Below are 23,130 nucleotides of genomic sequence, written 5' to 3'. Positions count from 1 at the left end.
AGCACTCCCACTTCAGCATAAGCAAAACATGTGGGAACTCGAGGCAGTTAGTAGGAAAACGTGATACAGCCTTGCTAATAAAAGCTCCTACTTTCCTCACTATGGAAAACAGTTGCAAATGGGTTTCTGCAGCCTGGGACTCAACTGCTGACAGCATGGCAACAGAAATGCTGTGCTTGGCTCTTCCCAGCCCTGCCTGGCGTGCTGTCCCTGCAAACTACCCAGCTCCAAGAGCAGAGGGCCCAGCACCATCCTGCTGCACCAGACCCTGCCCATCCCGCTCAGAGCTTCCCAACACAGGGCTGCCTGCACACTCAAAATAATTAAACCTTCAAACAGCTCCCCCATAGCACCAATTAAAGAGACAACCCCAGCTTTCAGAGAATTTATGACTCTCGGTGCTGTTGCCACAGGTATCCAAGTTTGTGCGTTGTTTAAAGTGAGTTTCAAAGGGGATCCGGGCTCGCCTCCCTCCAGGGAGAATCCATTTGCTTTGTTCACCAGACTATAACTTAAAATTTGTTACAAGCACCAGCTTGTAACCCTTTGAAAAACTCCCTGCTTCACCAGCTTCAAATGGACTTGATGAACTTCCCCCGATCAAAGCAATTCCCTCCCAGGGAGCCTCAGCTCAGGAGCAAGGAAGAACCCAACGAATTTTGGGGGTGGGAATCACAGACGGGCCAGGAGGGGCTTCTCCCTCCCATACCCACCGGAGAGCCCAAGCAAAGAGCACAACCCCCTTTGCTGGCACAAAGCATGAAGGAAAAGGCACTTAATGCTGAATTCGCTTATTTAAAAGGGGAGTAAAAGAATAAAAAATTAGCAGAGGTTTTTCTTGTTGAGAGCAGAATAATCTGTCAGCAGGAGACCCCATGGCTCCTGTCCCATCGGGACCCCGCAGTGCTGGCACCCCACACCATCTGGGATGGGAAAGGAGATGGTTGCACACCCTCCACATTACCCACAGGTGGAAGTGCTGCTTGTGTGCAGCTCCAGGAGATGTTTTACCTCACACAACCACGTGCCTTAGGTTTATTTCCCTGCTCTGCAGAGCTCAAAGCCCTTTGCTGGAGCAAAGGTGCAGCCGGCACGCACCAACCCTGCCGAGAACTCAGCAGCCACGAGGCCACAGCACAACCCTGCTGCCTCTGGCTGCTCCCACTGCCTCGATGGCAATTAAAATGGTCATTTCCATGTGAAATTCAGCCCCAGTGGTTTCCTGCTTGAGGGAGCTTGCTGCAGCTCAGATTAGTCATTTATGAACTATGATACGACAGGGGATACGCTTTGAGATGTTTTGCTATTGCAAGTAACAAACACTTACTGGAGAGGGGACAGCGAACCCCTTTGAGGAGTGTGACAACAGGAACGAGCTGAGCACCCTGGCTGAAATAAAAGCCCAGCAGCAAACAGCCCATGCTGGAGAACACTGGCTGCAGCTCCCAGCCCCAGGAAGACCAACTTCCCGCGGTGACCTATATGTGCTATAAATGCTGCAGCGACGGGCTGGGTGACGTCAGCTCCATCCTTGTGGCAATTGTTGGGACTCTCCTTGCCAAGAAAAGGCAAAGCGGAGGTGCTGAATTGTCCATGCGGCGGGGGAGCGAAACCAGTTCCTCCCCGGAGCATTTGAGGACAGAAATGAGAGAAACAGTGGCAGGGCTTAAAATAAAAGCAGGAGGCAAATAGGAAAGCAAAGGGATCTTGAAGCTGGAGGGTTTGCGTGAGCACTTTGAATTTTTCTGGCCTAGGGGAGGAAAAGGGGTTCCCTTGGTAAAGGGGCCACCAGCATTTGGCCAGGGCAGTATTAGAAATATGGAATTGTTAAGATTGGAAAAGATGTTTAGGATGTTCAAGTCCAACTGACAGCCCAGCACCATGTCCTCAAGTGCCACACCAACACCTGTCCTGAACACTTCCAGGGATGGTGATTCCAGCACTGCCAATGGTTAGCAACACATCTGGTAAAGAAATTCTGAATTTGGGACAATTTTGTCACTTTTTTTTGGGGATTCCCTGTTTCAAATTTGGAAGCAAGAATGTCATTTTGGCTAGGACTGATCAGTAAATGCTTTGCTCCCTTCCCTCCTTACTTCCCTGGGAAGAAAAGAGCCTGGAGATAACAGCTCCTCTGGAGGGGAAAAAGAAGAAAAGCTGCACACTGCCCCAGCACTTCCACAAGGAGATGAGAAGAGTGGGATCATGAATTCTCATGTCCAACCCAATTAAACCAAGCCAGTGACAGGCTCCCATCCTGGGTGGGCCTAAAGATAAAACACCAATATTTCTGACACATGAGACAACATTAGTTTGTTATCTTGAGGTTACCACAATAAGCCCAAATAAAGAGATCCTGGCACTGTGGTGCACAGCACCGAGCTAAGACTCAGACAAATCAGTCTTTGCTTCTCCTTTGCAGGCAGAGGGGAAATGCTGCACTGCCTTTGCTGCTGGTCCAGGCCCCTGACTGAGAAGTGCCTGGAACACACGTGGCACAGTAAAGAAGCAGCCCAGACCTTCCTGCATGGCAAGATTTAGGGTGATCACCTCCAGGTCCAGGTTATGGTGTGGCTGGGACGTGCTCTGTTCCCCCTGCAAGTCCAGATCCCCAAATCCAAGGACCATCTTCTCTCCATCCTCTGACTACATCAAGGTGAATGATGACTCCACTTCAAACCAAATTTTGAGCTGGATGACTGCCTGTGTCTTGGAGGATGGACTACCTTGGGGGATGACCAAGACCAGGTTGGAAGAGGCTTGGAGCAACCTGGTCTAGTGGAAGGTGTCCCTGTCCATGACAGGGGTGGACAAAGATGAGCTTTAAGGTCCCTTCCAACCCAAAGCCTTCCTTAATTCTGCAATTCTAATTAGTACCTGATTGCATCAGTGAATAAAGCTAAACCAACAATCTGTGAGAACGACCTCTTGCCATTTTCTAGGGCCTTCTTTAGACACCCTGGATCCTTGCAACAGGCAGAGCACAGCCTCTGCATGGCACAACTCACTGATGTCTTACTGCAGTTATTCACCCCCCCCCCAACAAAAAGTCAAATATGCAGGAGCAGGGAGAAGTCCCAAAGCTGACACTTAGATGAAATTTGTCCCCTGATCTCCAGGTGAGGCCAAGGATGGCTGACCAAGGGCTAACTGCTGCTGGAGCAAAGCTCTTGCCCTACACCGAGCCCTGAGCTGCATTCCCAAGGCAGGATGCCCATGGCAGGATGAGGGAGCCTCTGCCGTGTCCGAGCTGGGACAGCAGGGATTGTGCAACGTCCCTCAGTGCAGTTGTATAACATCAGTGCTCTGTTTTTATGAACTGCTCCCAGTCAGGCTCAGAGCAGCAGCCCAGAGGAAGGGTGGTGTCAACATTACCTTTCACTCACCCGAAAGAAAAGAAGGGGTGGGGGAAGAATCAAAGATTTGGTGTCGTTTAGGCTGGAGGGGGTCCGGCTGTGCCGCAGGGCCCTGCTCCAGCCTCTGCTCCTGGCCAGCACCACAGACCTGGCAGCCAAGGCAGGCTTTGAGCAGGAAACGGATTAATGGGAGCTCCTGCACTGCTCTTCTCCCCTCAGCGTGTAGCACGTCTTTTGTGGATTATTTTAACAGCACAAGGAACACTCACTGGAGAGATCAGCTTCCATCTGGGTTAACCCGAGACTTTTCTCCCCTCCAATTTCCTCCAGCGCCCACTCAACAGCTTCCCTCCCTGCAAAAGTGTTTGCTCAAAACCATCTTGACATGCAGCTAAACAGCTCAGTGTGAGAGCATCACATTTTCCTGGTCCAGAAGGGCAGGAGCAGGGCAGGGCAGGGCTCACACCCCACTGCTGCAGGTTTCCCAGTGCCCCCACTGGGGCATCAAAGCTGCTCTCCAGAAATCCCAGCCCAGTCTCTGGGATGCCTCCCAGTGTCACAGTGTCACAGGAGTTTCCCTGCACAGCTGGAGGCAGCCCAGGGCAGGGAAGGTCGAGTTTTAACCATCCACAAAGTGTTCAGCAAAAAGGGCAATCAGCTGAACTTCCCTCCTGCCAGGGGCTGTGTGAGCCCAGCACAGAGTAGCTTCCCTGGGCATTAAAACCCTGGCTCAGCACCGTCCAGGAATTCTCCTCCTGAGCCTCAAGCCAATCAGCACATTTTCAGCCTCCACTTGCAGCCACTTCTCCAGCCCACTCCTCCCCACTGACCTGGTACCTCTTGGTAACCTGGAGGGCTTTGCAAGATCCCTTTGGGAATGCTGAGATCCCACTCAACAGCAGGGAGCTGCTGGAGGGGCTGCACAGAGCAGACCCACAAAGTGCACCAGGAATGAACCACCACCACCCCATCTTCAGAGGGGAACAGCAAAAGTCTTCCAGGGCAGTGCAGACACATCTAAGCAGCTTAGAGACCAGCCCTGTCTGCTCTCAGGTTCCTGGAGCAGTGTGACAACAACCTCCAGCTCAGTCAGCCATGACTTAGTGGGAGACAACTCAGCAAGAGCAGCACTGCCCACCCAGAGACACATGGAGCAACAAGGAAACCATCCACAGAAACAGTAGCAGAGCACCACCACAAAAATACATCACCAAAATACAGAATCCCCTCCCCTATGGTGTCTCTGGAACCAAACACAAATTTATTGCAAGAAACATTTTGGTATAAGGGGGAAAAAAAGTAAGATGACAGTACCTGATCCTCCAAACTGAGTGCTCGCAAGGGTCGCGGGTCTGTTTTTTCCATTAGCCACTGGCAAGGGAAACATCTAGAAAAACAAGGAGATGAGAGAGAAGGGAAGAGAAAAGAGATTTCACTATGTTGATTTTACTGTGCTGTTGCAAAGGGGTCAAACTGGGGGTGGGGAAGAGGGATGGGAGCCCATTATTGATGCAAAAACCTTTCCTGGTGTCCCTGCTCCATGGCTCAGGAGGGGCAGGATGGAGCACAGCCCTGCTCTCACACACATCCCCTGGTTCTGCAGGGGCAGGAGGGAGCACAGCCCTGCTCTCACACACATACCCTGGTTCTGCAGGGGCAGGAGGGAGCACAGCCCTGCTCTCACACACATCCCCATGTGCACAATCCCTGGTTCCAGAGGGGCAGGAGGGAGCACAGCCCTGCTCTCACACACATCCCCTGGTTCTGCAGGGGCAGGAGGGAGCACAGCCCTGCTCTCACACACATCCCCTGGTTCTGCAGGGGCAGGATGGAGCACAGCCCTGCTCTCACACACATCCCCATGTGCACAATCCCTGGTTCTGCAGGAGCAGGAGGGAGCACAGCCCTGCTCTCACACACATCCCCTGGTTCTGCAGGAGCAGGAGGGAGCACAGCCCTGCTCTCACACACATCCCCTGGTTCTGCAGGGGCAGGAGGGAGCACAGCCCTGCTCTCACACACAGCCCTGCTCTCACACACATCCCCTGGTTCTGCAGGGGCAGGAGGGAGCACAGCCCTGCTCTCACACACATCCCCATGTGCACAACCTCTGGTTCTGCAGGGGCAGCTGGAAAACAGCAAAGGAGAATCCCTGATGTGATCCAACCAACAGATTCATCCCAAAATTGCTCACCCTGGCTACAGGTGAGCCCTGAAGAAAAGCCAACTCCATTCATAAAATGCTGGTAGGATAATGACAGCAAAGCTGTTTTATCCCTCACTATCCCAGCTCCCACAGGAGCCCTGGTCCCATCCCACACCTCAGCCACGTGCAGTGCCTGGGCAGGACCAGGGCTACCTGTGGGCCTGGCTACCACCCTGCTGCTTTGGGGGCTCCAGCAGCACCAGGACCTGATCCAGCCCTGGGGCGAGGAAGCTGCTCCAAGGGCAAATACAGTTACTCATGATTTAAAAAATTAATGGATTTCAGAGAATTGGTCGCTCTGGGGACTTGTTTGCTCTACTGCTGCAGCTTCATTATCACAACTGAGCCACTCCTGCCAGGAGCTTCCTCAAAAATACTGCACACCTCGTCACCTAACCTGTATAAATATTTTTAATAAAAGTTGGGAGAGTTTCAGAGGCTGCTATTTAATAATTTACATGCACCTGCGTGCAGCAGAAAACTAATTCTTCTCCACACAAATGGAGCTCCAGCCAATAAAACAACTGGTGGGAAAACGCTTAGTGAATTAACATTTTAATATCCTTTTTCTACTCAAGATACTTTCACCACCAAGTCATTTGAATTTTTATTATTTTTAGCTTCGTAATGTCTGAGTAACTCAAAAGTTTAATGCTTTGAAGATTAAACAATGTAATGGCACAAGAGCCTACAGAAAGGCAGCGTTTCATGCCCTGACATAGCTGATGTCTGGCTGTGGTCAGAAACATTCCTTTGTACAGAACCGTCTGCCCAGCTTTGTTTTCACAAATGCTGGGGAGGAGAAAAAAAACCAACAAAAACCAGTTAATGTGGTAGAGATGCAAAGAGAGCAGTTAAGGAACCAACTGCCATTCATAAAGAGCACAAATTTGGGATCATATATATGCATGTGAAGGGTGTAGGTGTTTTATACACGATTTAAATGAAGGTGTAAACAGTGCTAAGTGTTCACCCCGGCTGCCTGCACACACCTGCCCTCACCTGCCTGCCCACAGCCCCCTGGCCCCCTCGGATGTGCCCTGAGGCTGCTGCTCACCCCAGGGGCTCCCGAGGTGTTTGGGGTGGCCCAGCAGCCCCACCATCGGATAAGCTTTGTTTCCTCAGGAAGTTGGGCTAGAAAATAAAAACAAACCCCAAAGATTGCAGCTCACCTTCCTCTGCACTGCTGCAGGGCTTCCCTGCATCTCCCTCCCCCTTGCAGGGCAGAAGGGGGTTCTGCAAACATCTCCAAAAGTCCTGAAAATGGAACTTTCAGGGCTGATGCTACCCCAGCTGTGCTCACCCCCTCTTCTCAAAGTAGGGAAGAAGATTTAGATCAAACTCTATTTTTACCAAGTGCAAGGGGCAGGTTTGCGTATGTGAGCAGGGGGGTAGGGATGCACCATGAGCTGACTAGCAAAAAGCACACTCACGTATACAAAACAAAACAAAAAAACCCCAAACCAAAAACAAAACAAAACAAAAAAAACCATGCAACCAACTAACAAAAAAAAATTTAAGATCATCACTGCTGGCTCTTTTCATTAGTATTTCTGCTCAGCACTTGCTGAGGCTGAAAAACCCAAGGTTTGAGCAGCAAACACGAGTGAAGAAAAGGAACAGCCTTGTTCCATTGTGCATCCAGCACCTTCTGCTTCTGCAGAACAGGAAGGTCCCCCCCCAGGACAGCGATGTCCAGCACCCCCAAAGCATGTCCACACCCCCCACAGCCCGGGGAACCCCTCCCCTGCTCCAACTGCTTGGAGAGAGATTTTGAGGCTGATGCAACACCTTCCTGCTCTCCCTCCCAGGGATTCAGGAGTTATGGACCCCTTCCTGCAGTCAGGCAAGTGGAGATGCTAAAGCACAGAACCCTGGAATATCCTGAGCTGGGAGGGACCCTCAGGGATCATCAGAGCAGCCCCTGGCCCTGCCCAGACCCCCCAACAATCCCACCCTGAGCATCCCTGAGAGCGGTGTCCAAACGCTCCTGGAGCTCTGGCAGCCTTGGGGCCGGGACCATTCCCTGGGGAGCCTGGGCAGTGCCCAGCACCCTCGGGGGGAAGAACCTTTCCCTGAGCTCCATGCCAAGCCCTGACACGAGCTCATGCTGTCAAAGAAGGGTGATGGGGAGCAGGGAACCCCGGGTTACCCCTCCACACTTATCACATGCCAACCGCAGGAGGTGTTTTGGGCTTTTTTCTTGCCCCCAGCCTCTTTTTCCACTGTGGTGTGGGCTGAAGCTGCCCCGAGGAGCCCGGCACAAGTCATACATGAAGTGCCTTCGCTGGCGTGTTGCTCAGAGGCAAAGTTCATCCACCCACTGCAAATTTCCTTTCTGCTTTTAAATGCTGCTTTAAAAATAAACTCGGGGGAGGGAGGAGATGAACCGGAGTTGGCACCTACCAGGGGACCCAGGCATTGAGGAGGGACCCAGGCATGAGCTCTCAAGTGTTATAATTGGGTCATTTACTTGGCCTTTGTTAGATTTGAATAATGTAGATTTAAACGGTTATGTAAAATCCCCTACATTAAGTCACTGTATTTGGTTTTTAAAGTCCTGTCTCCAGCCTCTCTGAGTGCTGACAACAACTTCTGCATCCTTTCTAGCTCAATTTCCACCTCTCCCAAAGAATTTATTCTCCCTCCATTTCACCCTGGGTAAAAGAGGCAAATCCAGAGCATGGGAAGATGCAAATGCCTGCACCCTCCGCTTGGTTACAGCCAAGAGACCCCACACTTCATACAGCAAACTCCTAAGGAAGAAAGGGAATTTGCCAGAAACAAGGAGCATCAAGCATCATTTCATTTACTGTGCACATCTAGAAGTGCATCTCTTTTCAAATTAAATCAGTACTCACTCTCTCCTCTCCCACCTGATGAACTCCAGGCTGAACCAACCTCAGACCTGAACTCCAAACCTCAAATATATTTTGCAGCATGGAAAGTATCCAACTGTTAATTCGGGAAGAAGAGGGAATTTAACTCAAAATACACTGCCAGCAGGACATTTTACACATGTTCACTTAAGACAGACCTTCCTGACTACAGTTCCAAATGCCCATTGTGTGTGAAGTCAAACTTTAAACTCCACAACTGCTCCACTCTGAACACAAGTCAGTTTTATCATGGAAATGCAGGTGCTGGGCCTTGGCCGGAGCAGGGCATGGCTTCAACATCCTCCAGTGGAGCAGCAGGAGTTGCTCCAGCCCTGCTTGCTGCCAAGAGCTTGGCTCCCACCCCCGGATCCGGGGCTGGAGTCACGAGAGCCACGGTGCAGCGGGAGCAGCCGCAAGCACAGCAATGAGCGGCAGGTCCTGTGTGACTGCTCAAGCCCCAGCCCACCCTGCACCGAGCCAGAAAGCCCCTCTGCCAGGCAGCTCCCTGCAGCATATGGTTAATACTCTGCTAATAATCATGGCTGTTAACAGCACCTCACTCCTGCCAGAGCCCCCGGCTGGCACTGGCACGTGGCCGCTCCCAGCTCGGCGGCTGCTCGGTGCCACCAACAACCCAGGGCTGCTCTGCTCCCCTGTCCCCTGCCTGGGGTGTCCTGTCCTTCAGAGCACCCAGCACAGCCAGGACACCTGTGTGGCACCTTCCCACTGCACACTGTGTGCTAGCACAGGTGAGACACTGCCTGAGATAACCAGTAACCATGAAAAGTCCCAGAATCCTGGAATATCCTGAACTGAAAGGGACCCACAAAGATCATCCAGTCCAGCCTCTGGCCCTGCCCAGACCCCCCAACAATCCCACCCTGAGCATCCCTGAGAGCGGTGTCCAAATGCTCCTGGAGCTCTGGCAGCCTTGGGGCCGGGACCATTCCCTGGGGAGCCTGGGCAGTGCCCAGCACCCTCGGGGGGAAGAACCTTTTCCTCATATCCAAGCCCTTGTGGTTGAACATCTCTCAACAGCACAGGCCAAGTACAGCTCCCTCCATACACAGCCTGTGACCGTCAGGCTAAGCTGCAAAGCCTTGCAGCCACCAAAGCCCAGCCTAATCAACAGGCTGAGCTGCTCACTCGGGTCTATAGGCAGGATGCTTTCTCGAAAGCTCCTCTCCAGATCTGCCAGCCCATCTGGGCCTGATGCCAGGGAGCAGTGGTGAAGAGAGGCTTACAAATTACCTGCACTTTGGGGCAATTAGAAAAAGCGATTTATCTGGGGGTAGAGGTAAGCGTGGTGCCATGCACATCCCAAAGCATCACTGGGCCTTTCCTTTGATTCCTGCTCACTTACAGATTCCTTCGATTTCTGCCCTTTTGGCAAATTACAGCGGTACAAAGCTTTGGGTGAGTGCTTTGGAGTTCAATAGCTACCTAATGGATTTATTTATTAAAGAGGGGATGAGTCTCTTCTTTCAGGACTGCAAGCCCAGTTTGCAGCATCTCACACACCCCTGTCATTTACCGACCCCAGGAACTCATGGAAGGCCATGCCACTCCCTTAGGGCCTTAAAATTCCCTCGCTGCACAGTGCAGGGCTGGACCACAGACTGCTGGGGCTGAACACATTTTCCCTAGAAAAAAGGAATCAAAATACTGATCTGAAGCAAATGTTTCCAGTTGCTCTGAGTATCTCTACTTTTTCCCCTCCCCTCTACTCTCCTGGAGATGATTACTGAACCAATGCTCCACTCTTGTTTATACAAAGAAAAATCTAAATACACTTGAAAGAGCGAGCTTTGTGGTCAAAAATCCTGTATCCCAAGGACACAGGGAGAGCAAACCATGGAGCGCCTCTTCAAGAGACCCATCTACTGTCTAGGAAGCTTTTTCATTTCAGCTCCTCATCCTTGAGGAGAGATGTTAATATTCCCTTTATGCAAAGCGAGGAGAAGGGTGTGCAGAGATGAGGGTTTATGAAACAGAGCTGGCTGCAGTCCAGGCTGCACCGGAGCCCATCGGCCAACGGATCCTGCAGGGAACGGCTTCGAATCATTTGCTGGCAAATGACATTTGCAGGCCCTGGTGCTGTGAGCAGCCACCGCCAGCACCAGCCTTGCAGGAGCATAGGATGATTTCTGGTCTTCCCAGAATTATGCCAGTGGAAGAGCATTGAAACCAAACCCAAATTTAACCTTTTTGGTTTAGATTCACCTCCAAGGACAGAAACTTTTGTGTACAGAGGGACCAGGTCAAGACTCCTCCTGGGAATACAGCTCTAGGCATGCAAATGAGGATGGTTTGTTAAACTGGAAAAGAAGGCTTTTTTAAAGGGTTTTTATAAAGCTCTAAATGGTGAATGGGATGGTTTTTTTTTCCAAGAAGGAGAAAAAGCGAAGAGGAAGCTGCTGCAGCCCCTGTCAGGGAGCAGATTCTGGGTTACTGACCCAAGGGGCAGTTGATGAAAAACCCCAGGGCTCCTGCCAACCTGCAGGATCTCTGAGAGGAACAAATAACCACAGGAAGCCCTGAATGGATTCCTGGTTTTACAGGGACATCACTGCAGTCCTGTACCCACTTAAAAAAAATCCTACCAGAACAGCCCATTACCAGCAATTTAACAGAACCAGCCCCCCAATAGAAGTATGAAACTGGGAGAACTGGGTCTCTCCTGCAGGACAATTGCTCTTGGGGGGTTGAGAGACCCCCCCTCCAGCACAAAGCCCTGTCAGGACAGATACAACTCCCAGCTGTAGAAAAAGGTTCCCAGGGCTGAACCTCAGTGTGCAGATGCAGAAAAGTGGATGAGCCTCAGCACATCCACAGGTGTCACAGCCACTGGGACAGCAGGTGACCCTAGCTCTGCCACCACTTTTTGTCCCTTCCCCTCCAAGGGGCAGGAACATCAGGCCAGCAGGGCTGTGGGCTGGGTGACCCAGGCTGGGGTGACTCTCATGGCCATTCCCCCTCCTGGAGCTGTTGTTTCTATCTCTGCAGCACGTTTGCTTATCTCGACAGCAAGACACATGCTGTGAGTGCCATGAGGGTGCAGCACACAACAGAGGAACCCAACAGACAGTTATTTGCCTTTGAACACCAGCTCTGCCCTCCACGAGTCACCTGCCAAGAAGAGGCAGCACCACTGGCAGTGCCACCGCGGGATGTGCCAGGGACTAACCCCGCTCTGCTGTGACTAAAGGGACTTCTCCTCCCTCAGAGCTGTGCACACCCTTCAGGGGGAACTCTTAGGTCCTGTTTCTTTGAAAATAAACAGCTCCTAAATGCAGCTCAAGGTTTCCAGGATACAGAAGAGCAGAGCATGGGGAGCACAAGTGTCCAACTCCTGCAAAAATAATGCGCTGGAGAGCTTGGACACGTTTCAAACTGTGACAAAATAATCTGTGGGAGCAAAAGTTTAATAGTCTGGATCTAGGGAGAGGAAAAAAGCTTGATTAATCAGCTACTGAAGTTACATCTCTGCATGGCTGCAGAAACAGTCACCCAGTGAGCATTTAAACAGAGAACACACAATTCTATTAATTCCCCCAAAATTTCCCATCCAGAAAAGAAACCTCGAGAAACCCTTTCCTGCAAGGGAACAACACACATTTAAGGGGAAGAGGGGAGAGGAGGGGCAGAGGCTTTGCTTTAACTTGAAAATAAACAAGTTGCAGCACATGTGCACGCACACAAACACGGCACATCTGAAACCCATCATGTCCAATTTACAGGCTCACATTTCCTCCCCTGTGCAGCTCCCAGCCCCGGGGCTGTGCAGCCCCCCGGCCGCGCTCGCTCACCATACTGAAGTCCAGCAGGTCACTGAGCTCTTTGTCTGTCCCAACTGCAGCCATTCTCTGCTGCTGCTGATTCATATTCCCACAGACTCAACAGTGGCAGTCCTGGAGAAAGCGAGGGGGAGGGGAGAGAGATATTTTAATGACTACAGCAAACTACCCACCCCATTGATGAATATTTTTAAAAAGACAGAGCAGAGGGGCAAGAAAAGAAAAACCCTGAGCGTGTCTGCAGCATCCAACTCTGGGGCCAGAGCACAGTCGGAGTCCTCACACAGCACCCAGCGGCAGGAACAAGCGTTCTATTGACCAGACACACTTGTATGTTAGTTTTTTGCTGCCAATTCCACTAGTTCAGGCCAATTCTGTTCCTGGCGTGTGGCGAATGAAGGGGGGAAAAGAAAAAAAAAAAAAGGGAAAAAAAAAGAGTCAACTCATTTATCAAAGGGTTCAGGCAAGTTATCACTCAGGCGCTTGTCTGGCTCAGCTCGCCCCCTCGCCTTCCCCCACACTTGCTCCCCGCAGGAGGCTCTCTTGTCCTTGCCGAGTTTTGTTTAAAAAAAAAAAAAGTGAAAAAAAAAAAAAGTCTGATGTTACAGCTCTTTCCTTCGGGTCGCCGAGCACCTGCAGCTGCTTTTTCAGGGGCTGTGTTTGGGGATACCCAGCCAGGCCGTGTTCAGTGAGAACTGAACCTCTCCATTCCCAAAAGGGACGGGTAACAAAAAAAATCTTGTTTTCGGAGTGTTTTTGCAAAAATAAAGCCCTCCAGGCAACCTTACAAGATAGGTAAATATTATTCTTCCTAATTTTACAGATTATTTTTTTTCAAAAGGGAGATTGATCTTTTTGGCCAGCTTGCTATGATAGAAAAATATTTCTTTGGGAGGGAGGAAGAGAGGCCTGGGATGAGATAAAAGATTCCTTTTTTTTTTTGGCCTTTTTTTTTAGGAACTCATTCATGGTTACAAAGGGCAGCTGGCCAATAAATTTAACTCATTAATCGTAAGGTTAAGAAAAAAAAAGAAGCAAAAAGAAAAAAAAGACAACAACTCCACACGATCCAAAGTGTTTGTAGACTCAGACACTACGTTTCAATGAAGTTTCATTAAAAAAGGCTGAAATCAGCCCAGCATGTAAAAAGCCTTCACCACTATAAAAAATAGCTCGGGAATTTTCTTTTTTTTTTTTTTTCTTTTTTCTTTTTTTTTCATTTTCTTTGAAAAGCCTTTTTCAAAGTGTCATCAGTGCATCTGGTCAGTGTTTGTAAAGCCACTTTCCCAACCTTCTGCCCCGGCGCCTCAAGTGGGGCTGGGAGACACGAGACCACGGAGAGCCCGTGGAAGGAGGGAGGTAGGAGGGTACATCCTTCCCAGCCCCCCAAGTCCTGCACCCCGGAGGCACCCGGGGACAACGTGAACAAAACCTTGGCCAGGCTGGGAGGGTTATTTTTCTTTATTCTACCACACTTTCTGACACCAAAGCAGCCCACGGGGCCGGGGCGCTGGGCCGGGACCCCCTCCCAGATGTCCCCGCGCCGCCGGGGTCCCTCCCCGGCCCGGACAAAGGCTCGGCTGCCCCGGAACGGCCGCGGGCCGGGGCTGAAGTTGTTCGCTGCCCCCCGCGCCGTGGGGAGGGGGGTCCCGGCGGGCAGCCCCCGCCCAGAGCGGGGAGCGCAGGAAGGCGAAGCGGCCCCCACGAGCCCCCTCCCTGCCGGGGGTGGGAAGGAGCTGCCCCCGCGCTGGGTCCCGCGGCTCCTGCAGCCCCCGGGACGGGAAGGGGCTCAGGGACCCCCGGGGGGCCTGCGGCGGCCGGCGGGCTGTGCTCGGCTGAAGTTCGCAGCAGGACCGAGCAGCGGGGCCCTCTCCCCTCCCGGTGGCCCGCACGCCCCCCCTTCCCTCGGCCCCGGCAAACTTTGCCGAGGGGACAATAGCGCCGAGCCCGTCCCGTCCCGCTCCGCGCCCGCACCCCGAGCGCTCCGAGCCCCGCCACACCGGCACCCGAAGCTCCGGCACCCCAGCGCTCGCAGCGCCGGGACCCCCGCTCCGCGCAGCCCCAGGGCGGCGCGGCCGGGTTGGCTTGGTTATTATTTTATTATTTCTACATTTTATTTTATTTTTTACCTGTTCCAGGCCCGGCGCGCCCGGGGCAAGGGAAGCGCATGAAGGGTGTCGGGGGTCGCGGCGGGGGCGGGGGCGGCCGCGGCGCCCAGGCCCGGGGGCGGCGGCGGCGCCTATTGTTCTCCGCCGCCGGCGGATACAATGTAGCGAAGCGGCGCGATCGCCCCGCACCGGGCGGCGCGTGCGCCCCGGCCCGCCCCGCGGCCCCGCCCCGCGCCGGGTCGGGCCCTAACGCTGCTGCTGCCGCCGCCGGGGCCGCTGCTGCCGCCACCGCTCCGCCTCCCGCCGCTGTCCTGCCCGCCCGCCCCGCGGTCCCCGCATAGTTCCCCCCGCGGCGGCGGCGACGACGGCGTCTCCCCCCGCAACCCCCCCCCCGGCGCCCGCCTCTGCCGCCTCCCCCCACACGCCCTCACGACTCGCGGGCGAATGCCCCGCCCCCGCCGTATCCCTCCGCCGCCCATACGAGCAGCGAGGAGCGGGGGGCTGACACCGCCCCGCGCGCGCCTCGCGGCACCGGCACGCGCGTGGCCACACCGGGGAGTGTGGAGCGGGCCCGCGGTGGCGCGGCGGGGGCACCGCCGGCGCGGGGACTATATTTCCTAGCGGAAGGGCACGGGCTTGCGGGGGGTGAACCGACGGTGACGACACGGGAGCTCCGTGAGATGGAATGATAAGGCAGCGGGACCCGGACCAATGAAAAAGCTCGGTTGCTGTGATTGGCAGGTGATCCGGCCACCCAGAGTGCGGACTGTCACGGTCCCCGCCCACCGAGCGCGGGGGCGGGGCCCCGAGGCCGCCGCTGGTTGCCGTCGCCGCCCGCAGGTCCCGCCGCGCTGAGCACGGGGCCCCCGGCGAGGCAGGGCCGGGGTCCCTGGGGGTCCCGCTGCGGGAGCCCGCCCGGCAGCTGCTGCCTCGCAGCCCCCCGCGACCCTCTCGGAGGGGCGGGAGGGGCCTGGCGGGACCTGCGTGGCGGCCGTGGCGACGCCCCCGTGGGGAGCCCTGGGGGACCCTTCCGCGGCGCTGGGGCTGGCGGCCGGGGCAGTCCCACTGTGGGGTCACACGGGAGGGCTGAGGCCTGGACCGGCCGACGCGGCTGCGGCCCGGCCCTGAACGGACCCTGCAGTGCAGCGGGACAGGGATGAAGAGTCCGTGTGTGACATCCTGGAGTTGCCTCGGGGTGGATTGGATGGGGAGTGCCCTCAAATTTCGTCTCGTTCCACCCCTGCCATGGGCAGGGGCAGCCCCCACTATCCCAGGCTGCTCCAAGCCCCAGTGTCCAGCCTGGCCTTGGACACTGCTAGGGATCCAGGGGCAGCCACAGCTGCTCTGGGCACCCTGTGCCAGGGCCTGCCCACCCTCCCAGGGAACAATTCCTGCCCAATATCCCATCCAGCCCTGCCCTCTGGCAGTGGAAGCTATTCCCTGTGTCCTGTCCCTCCATCCCTTGTCCCCAGTCCCTCTCCAGCTCTCCTGGAGCCCCTTCAGGCCCTGCAAGGGGCTCTCAGCTCTCCCTGGAGCCTTCTCTTCTCCAGGTGAGCACCCCCAGCTCTCCCAGGCTGTCCCCAGAGCAGAGGGGCTCCAGCCCTTGCAGCATCTCCGTGGCCTCCTCTGGCCTGGCTCCAGCAGCTCCACGTCCTCCTGCTGCTGTTCCCCAGGGCTGGGGGCAGCTCTGCAGGTGGGGTCTCACCTGAGTGGGGCACAGGGGCAGAATCCCCCCCTCCCCTGCTGCCCACGCTGGGGGCTCAGCCCAGCACAGGGGGGTTTCTGGGCTCAGTGCCCATGGCTGGGGCAGGGTGAGCCTCTCACCCACCAACACCCCAAATCCTTCTCCCCAGGACTGATCCATCCTTTATCCAGCCTGTGCTTTTACTTGGGATTGCTCTGACTGTGTGCAGAACCCTGCACTTGAACTTCATTATTTTAGCACAATCTCGCCTCTCCAGCCTATGCAGGTTGCTGTGGTTCCCCATCCCTTCTCTCCAGCATGTGACATCACCCCACAGCTCCCTCACCAAGTGTCCTGGATCCCACGGCACCAATAGAACTCCACACCTCCCCTCCTGTTTCCATGTGCACTTGGCTGTAGCAGCCGGTGCTGGCACTTGGAAGCAGCTGGCAGGTGCTTGGGATCAAAGGTGCCAGTGGGGCCATGGGATGTGTGTCTGCCTGGCTCTCTGGGGTGAGGGAGTTTGTATCATTCCCTGGAATTCTGGGAACTGCTTCCCCCACCTCTTCTCCAGTGGGTTTTAGAGGAGCTGGGATTGGGCATGGGGGTGGAGAGATGCTGCCCAGTTACATATGGTTCAAGAGGTACAGGAGCAGAGGCACAGACACATGTGCCTCAGTGTTGCAGCAGGTGTGGGCACCTCACCTCCCTGCATCCCCCCTGGATCCCAGCACAGGGACCTTGGAGGAGCTGGGCTGCTCTCCCTGGCAAAAGCTGCTGCTCCTACCCTGCCCAGGCAACTCCAAGCTCATCAGTCAGTAGAGCTGGCTGGGCTTTCCCTGTGCCTCACCTTTCTGCAGCCAGATCTGGGGCCAGCTATCACCTGCAGCTTTGGGCCATTTGGCTTTTATTTTCTTTTTTTTAAAGTGGAAATAACTGCCTGCATTTAAATGGGGTCACTGGCCAAAGTCATCTCCTGTCATCAGGGATGGATCATCCCAGGGGTCAGGATGTTTCCTGCCCCAAATCAGCAAGGATGGGGATCTGGGCTGGCAGCAAGGTGCACGTGGATTCATAAAAGCCTTAAACTTGATCTTGTTCCATCCTCATGACCTGGGGAGGAACATTTTCCACTATCCCAGGGTGCTTCAAACCCCATCCAACCTGGCCTTGGATGCTGCCAGGGGCAGCCACAGCTGCTCTGGGCACCCTGTGCCAGGGCCTTCCCACCCTCCCAGGGAACAATTCCTGCCCAATATCCCATCCAGCCCTGCCCTCTGGCAGTGGAAGCCATTCCCTGTGTCCTGTCCCTCCATCCCTTGTCCCCAGTCCCTCTACAAGCCTGGGCAAAGGAAGGCAAGCATTGCCTTGTTGCTACTGCTCTATAAAAAGGAGCCATTCACCACCTTCTGCTGCATTTTCTCTGTGCCCAATGGCCCTTGGGGCTGGTGTCATCCCCCAGCAGCCCAAGCTCAGCCACTCCCCCCACTGTGAGGCCTCCTGCCAACATCATCCCTCTCCTGCTGCTCCCCCTCCGCCTTCCGCTCCTGGGGATGACAGGGAGAAGATGAAACATTTCCCTAATACAATTATGTTCTAATTTTGCATGTGTGGCCATAATTTCCCTGTCAACAATTGTAATTAAACCTTCGAGCTTTGCTCTCCTGCTGCTGGTGGCTTGGCAAAACCAAGTGGGGATGGGATGGGATGCGATGGGATGGGGTGGGATGGGGATGGGATGAGATGGGACGGGATGGGATGGGGATGGGATGGGGATGGGATGGGATGGGATGGGGTGGGATGCAATGGGATGGGGATGGGATGGGGATGGGATGCGATGGGATGGGGTGGGATGGGATGCGATGGGGATGGGATGGGGATGGGATGGGATGGGGATGGGGTGGGATGCAATGGGATGGGGATGGGATGGGGATGGGATGCGATGGGACGTGATGGGATGCAGCTGCCATGATCTTTGCTGGTTTCCCACAGGCATCTGTGGCCCGGACAGTGTGGGATGAAAGCAGTGAGGAGATTTTCCTGCTCTGAGCTGTTTTGGTGACTTGGTCTATGTTGAAAATAGAATTTGCATTTCACAAAATGGTTGGGGTTGGAAGAGACCTCTGGAGATCATCCAGTTCAACTCCCTGCCAAGACAGGATCACCCAGAGCAGGTGACACACAAACACATCCAGGTGGGTTTTGGAGTCTCCCTCTCTTGGACAGAGAGTCCACAGCCTGTTCCAGGGCTCTGCCACCCTTATGGAAAGAAGTTATTCCTCATGTTGAGGTGGGACTTCTGGTGGTTTAGTTTATGGCCACTGCTCCTTGTCCTGTTGCTGGGCACCAGAACAGAGTCTGGCACCATCCTCTGACACCCCTTGGAGATACCTGTATGGGTTGGTGAGATCCCCTCTCAGTCTCCTCCGGATTAACCAAGCCCAGCTCCCGTGGTCTCCTCATCAGAGAGATGCTCCAGACCCCAAATCATCTTTGGGGCCTCTGCTGGACCCTCTCCAGTAGCTCCTCGTCCTTCTTGTCCCAGAACTGGACACAGCTGTGCCTCACTATGGCCAAGTGAGGGGCAGGATCCCTCCCTGCCCTGCTGGCCACACTCTTCCCAGATGTTCCCCCCAGGGTCCCATTGTCCCCCCGGCCCCAGGACACTCTGCTGGCTCAGGGACACTTTGTCATCCAGCAGGACCCCCAGGTCCTTCTCTGCAGAGCTGCTCTCCAGGGTCACTCCCAGCCTGTGCACTTGGGTTTGCTCCTCCCTGGGTGCAGAACCCTGCCCTTGTTGAACCTCCTCAGGTTTAACCCCACCCAGCTCTGCAGCCTGTAATAATTAGCCCGTGATTAACAATGCCTCCTTCGTGGGCTGGTGGGTGGCAGTACCATGGCAAAAAGTGTGTCCCCAGGCCTGCTCATGGGGAAGCAAGAAAGCTTAAAACTCCTCTGACATTGTGGGGTTTTTTCTTGAAGTTGAGAAGTTCCCCCTTCCAGTTCACAGCACGGCCCCCTCAGTTTCCCATTTCAGGCTATTTTGGTAGGGCAGGAGGAAGCAGAGGGGCTGAGGGGATGCACAAAGGGGCACCACAGGGATGCTGTGCAGACACATCCACCCAGAGGTGACACCAGAGGGGCTCTGGTGACATTCCCCACCTGGAGAAGTGCTGGAACCTCAGGCTCAGGGGCAACTTCAACATCCCCTAGGCACCTCATGAGGTGGGGTAGAGTCATAAAACACAGTATGGGCAACACAGAACCACAGAATCCTGGGACCTCCTGAGTGGGAAGGGATGCACAAGGATCATCAGAGTCCATCTCCTGGCCCTGCACAGGGCAGCCCCAAGAACCATCAAAATTCCCCCAAGAATATCTTGTGTTTTCATTGTTTCCATCCCCTGAGCCTTTGGGATGGAGGTAGCAGTTTTCACCATCTTCACAATTGGTTGTGCTGATAACACACAACTGGTAAATAAGTAAATAATGCTGATGTTGTATCCAAGTGCTAGGAGTTGTGGCTGAAATGAAGCAGTTTCACAGCGACCCTTGAAATGCTCAGAGCTGGCAATGCCAGGGGAGAAAAGTGTGGTGGAGGCTCCAAAGGCAGCAGTGTCCAAAGGAGGTCATGGAGAGCTTCCCCCACAGGCAGAGCATCCTCCCTGATGTCATCCTCAGCTCTGCTGCACTGAGCAGCTGTGGCTGCCCCTGGATCCCTAGAAGTTTCTTGAGCAGGGTGGGTGGGGCTTGGAGCACCCTGGGGTAGTGCAAGGTGTTCCTGCCCACATCAAGGGGTGCAACTACACAGGCTTTAGGGCTCCTCCAACCCAAACCATCCCATGACTCTGTGATCTCCCCTGGAAGAGCAGCAGTTCCTCTGGCTGGGCGTTCATCTCTGTCCCTGCTCTCCATGCCTCAGTTTCCCCCCATGTGATGACATCAGGGCCATACTCTGCTCATGTAGAATCCTTGGAGACCATTGTAGGTGCTGTTGGGTGTGAGCCCACCATTCCTGGGCAGGGCAGCCCTGAACAAGCCCTGTGGCAGAACCTACCTGACCTGGGGGGCTGAATGAGGTGTCCTGGCCCCATTCCCAGAGCCAAAAACCAGTCGAGATCACTGAGATCACTGAGGACTTGCAGGTCCCATTTGTGTCTTTAGAGCTGCTGGTGCAGAGGGAAAGGCTGAGGTCTGAAGATGGATGGATGGATGGATGGATGGATGGATGGATGGATGGATGGATGGATGGATGGACAAATGCATTGTTCAAAGGCAGCTTTGGGCAGGTTGTTCTGCTTCTGACCCCCACCTTGGTCTGTCAGTGTCCCCAGGGCACATTCCAGTGGTTCATGAGATTCTGGGGAAGGCTCCCTGCAGTCCTTGGCCAGGAGAGCTTGGGAATGCTGGGCTATTCCAGTCTCTGTACAGTGGAAATGGGTGGGGAAGGCTCTCCCTAGCGGGAGCTGTGTGACAGCAGTCACTGCCCTCAGAGCCTCCCACCCCTTTTACAAAACTGGAAATTAATGAAGTACAAGTCAGTGCTGGGCAACAGAATAGCCTTTAGAAAAAAATTATATATATACTGGAGAAAAGTCCCCATTTCCCTGGAATTTCTTTTGAGCTGGGCTGACTTTCCACCCTGTGATTCCCTGGTCATAGTTCTGTCCCCTCCAGCGACCCAGACCTTCTTTCTCCCTTCCCTGGGGACACTGTGACAGCCACCCACAGCCAGGTCTGATGCCTGATGCAGAGGAGATGGATGGGCCAGGACCAGCCAGCGAGGCGTGGCTGCACTGAGCCCCCGTGCCCCAAACACCAGGACAGCCCGAGGAGCTCCCCTCACCATGGGGCACAAGCAGGCGAGTGTGTCCCGTGCAGAGCTGAGGTCTGGCCCCATCCTGCCCCAGGCTCCCTCTCATCCCTGCTCAGGGAGATAAAACACAGCAGGGCGTGCGGGGCATTGCTCGCTGCACGTGCCCATCCTGCAGCCACTGAGAGTGGCCAGTGTCCGGCCGGGCTGGGCCGCTGCAAGGGGCCACTGCCTGCGAGCTCGGGGCTGCTCGCTGGATCCTGAGGACTTTAAGGAGCAGGTTTGAGTTCATATTTGCATTTAGTCACAGTGTGAGTCAGACATTCCAGCCCCGGCTGCCGAAATGCCTCAGCTCTGACTTCTGATTTCCCACTGCAACCTTGGGTTGGTTTTTGATTTTCTTTTTGTTTGTTTGTTGGGGTTTTTTTTCCCCTCCCCTTTTCTCTTTCCCTTTCCCTTTATCTTCTTTTTCTTCCCTTTCTGTGTCCTTTCTGTCCAGCCCCGTTTCAAAGGCAGGCCGTTGTCACTGGGCATAGGTGGACAGGGCAGAGGGATGGGCAGGGGCATCTGCAGAGTTTATCCTTCACTGTAGCCCTGGGAAGCCAAGGGAGAGTTAAACCCTGCCAGGTGGAGGGGATTGAACCAGGGAGCCCCCACATCCCTCCAGCAGTGGTGGGGAGGGCACGGGGGTGGCACTGAAGCCACCAGCAGCTTTTGGCTCCCCTGGCCGTTGCAGAGAGGTCCCAGGGCAGGGCAAAGCTGGGGGGGAGGAGTGGGAGGAAATGGGACAAACTGCCAGAACAAGCCCAGCAGACCCTCCCCTCTGCTTCGGGGTACGTGTCAGGCTTGTGCAGGTTTGTTTGTCCTCAGCAAAACGCCAGTTCTTGATTTGTAAAGTTTTTAATTAAAACTGACCTGGAGCTCAGCAGGCTCAGAGCAGAAGTTGCCTCCCCCATGTGTCCCCACCTTGCTGTCCCCCTGCACCCAGAGCCAGGTCCCACGGGGACATCAAGGTATCCAGCCCAGACGTGGGGGCTGTGGGACCCCCACACCAGGGGCTGGGGGCAGGAGCTGTGCCGAGTGCTTGGCCAGAAAGGCAATTTTGTTTTTGGTTTCCTGGATGATGCATTCCACATGGCGTTGCATCACGCACAGCTGTTACATCACTTTAGCCAGGAAATTTAAAACAAGTGGCCTGGGTTGGAAATGGTGGTTTAATTATTATTTATGGGTAACAACAACAACAGCAAGAGAGAAGAAAGGCCTCAAAACTTTTTTTTCTTTTACTTTTTTTTCCCCTTTTTAAAGCCCGCCCATCTCTCACATTACAGTGACTTTGTCCCCAGCTCTCTCCCAGGCCCTGTGGTGGGGAGCAGCCCCCGGGATGGGCTCCCAGCAGGGGTGACTTTTGGCCTTGGCTTGGCTGCTTTGGCCACACTGTCCCCCTCCCCTCCGAGAGTGTCCCCTCCTTCCTGCCACCCCTGTAGAGCTGGGACACCCTCCCTCCTGGCACCCAGGGGACACTTCCTGCCCCAAAGGGTGAGCACGTGCCACAGCAGCTTCCCAGGAGCATCCTTGGCTTTGCTTGCCGTCCTCCCTTCAGGTGCCATTTGTCACCGGCAGCCCCTGCCACTGTTCCAACCCTGCCAGCTGAGTGTGACATCACTGTCCCCCATGGAACACTCTGGAGACACACGACAGATCCCACAGTTCATTCCCACCTGCTGGGGCTGCCCCACAGGACATCTGAGGGACATTAGTGCCAGGGATGGATCGCTTTCTCCAACCTATTTCACTCCTTTTCTTCCAGCTGTGGGGATGGAAGTGATACTGAGAGCATTGTCATCCTCATTGTCCTCCCTCCCAGGAGGCATCTGGGACCCTGTTCTTCCTCTCCTCCTTTGGGCACAGCATAGAGCAGGGACATCAGTGGTTCTGCTCCCCCACTGCCACCACCCCAGGAGTCCCTGTCACCAGTGTCCCAGGCAGGACAGCCCCTCCAGCAGGCCCTGCTCCTGGCTGAGTGTGACTGATGGCAGCACATGGCCAGGGCCACGTGTGTCCCCAGGGCCCAAGGGCTGGGCAGGGGACAGCCCTGGTGTGGCTCCTCCAGAGCCTGCCTGGGAGGTTTGTACAGCCCCCAGCCCCTTCTGCAGCTGGGGAAAGCAAGGAAAGGACAGAGGGATGGGCACTGAGCATCCCCAGGCACCTGCCAGGCAGGGCCATGTCCATGCCATGGAGGGAATGCAGCAATGCTGGGGGAGGCCCTGAGGGGACAGGAATCCTC

At 54.8% G+C, this 23,130-nt stretch overlaps 1 protein-coding gene across 7 annotated transcripts in view; it reads right to left on the bottom strand.

The window, feature by feature from the left end:
- The window catches only part of TCF3 (transcription factor 3), an 83,410-nt gene extending 68,966 nt beyond the window's left edge, over nucleotides 1-14,444 (bottom strand). For all 7 annotated transcript variants that reach the window (XM_033082061.1, XM_033082062.1, XM_033082064.1 and 4 more), the window contains exons 1-3: nucleotides 14,368-14,444; nucleotides 12,251-12,352; nucleotides 4,671-4,743 (exon numbers count right to left, since the gene is read on the bottom strand). In XM_033082061.1, coding sequence (XP_032937952.1) covers nucleotides 4,671-4,743; nucleotides 12,251-12,325 — 148 coding nt within the window. In that variant the 5' untranslated portion in view covers nucleotides 12,326-12,352; nucleotides 14,368-14,444. The remainder of the gene's footprint in view (nucleotides 1-4,670; nucleotides 4,744-12,250; nucleotides 12,353-14,367) is intronic.
- Between the last annotated feature and the right edge of the window lie 8,686 nt (nucleotides 14,445-23,130).

This window comes from Catharus ustulatus, chromosome 29, assembly GCF_009819885.2.
Source record: "Catharus ustulatus isolate bCatUst1 chromosome 29, bCatUst1.pri.v2, whole genome shotgun sequence".
NCBI lineage: Eukaryota > Metazoa > Chordata > Aves > Passeriformes > Turdidae > Catharus > Catharus ustulatus.
Note: the sequence above shows the minus strand (reverse complement) of the source record. Positions and strands in the feature narration are given on the sequence as shown.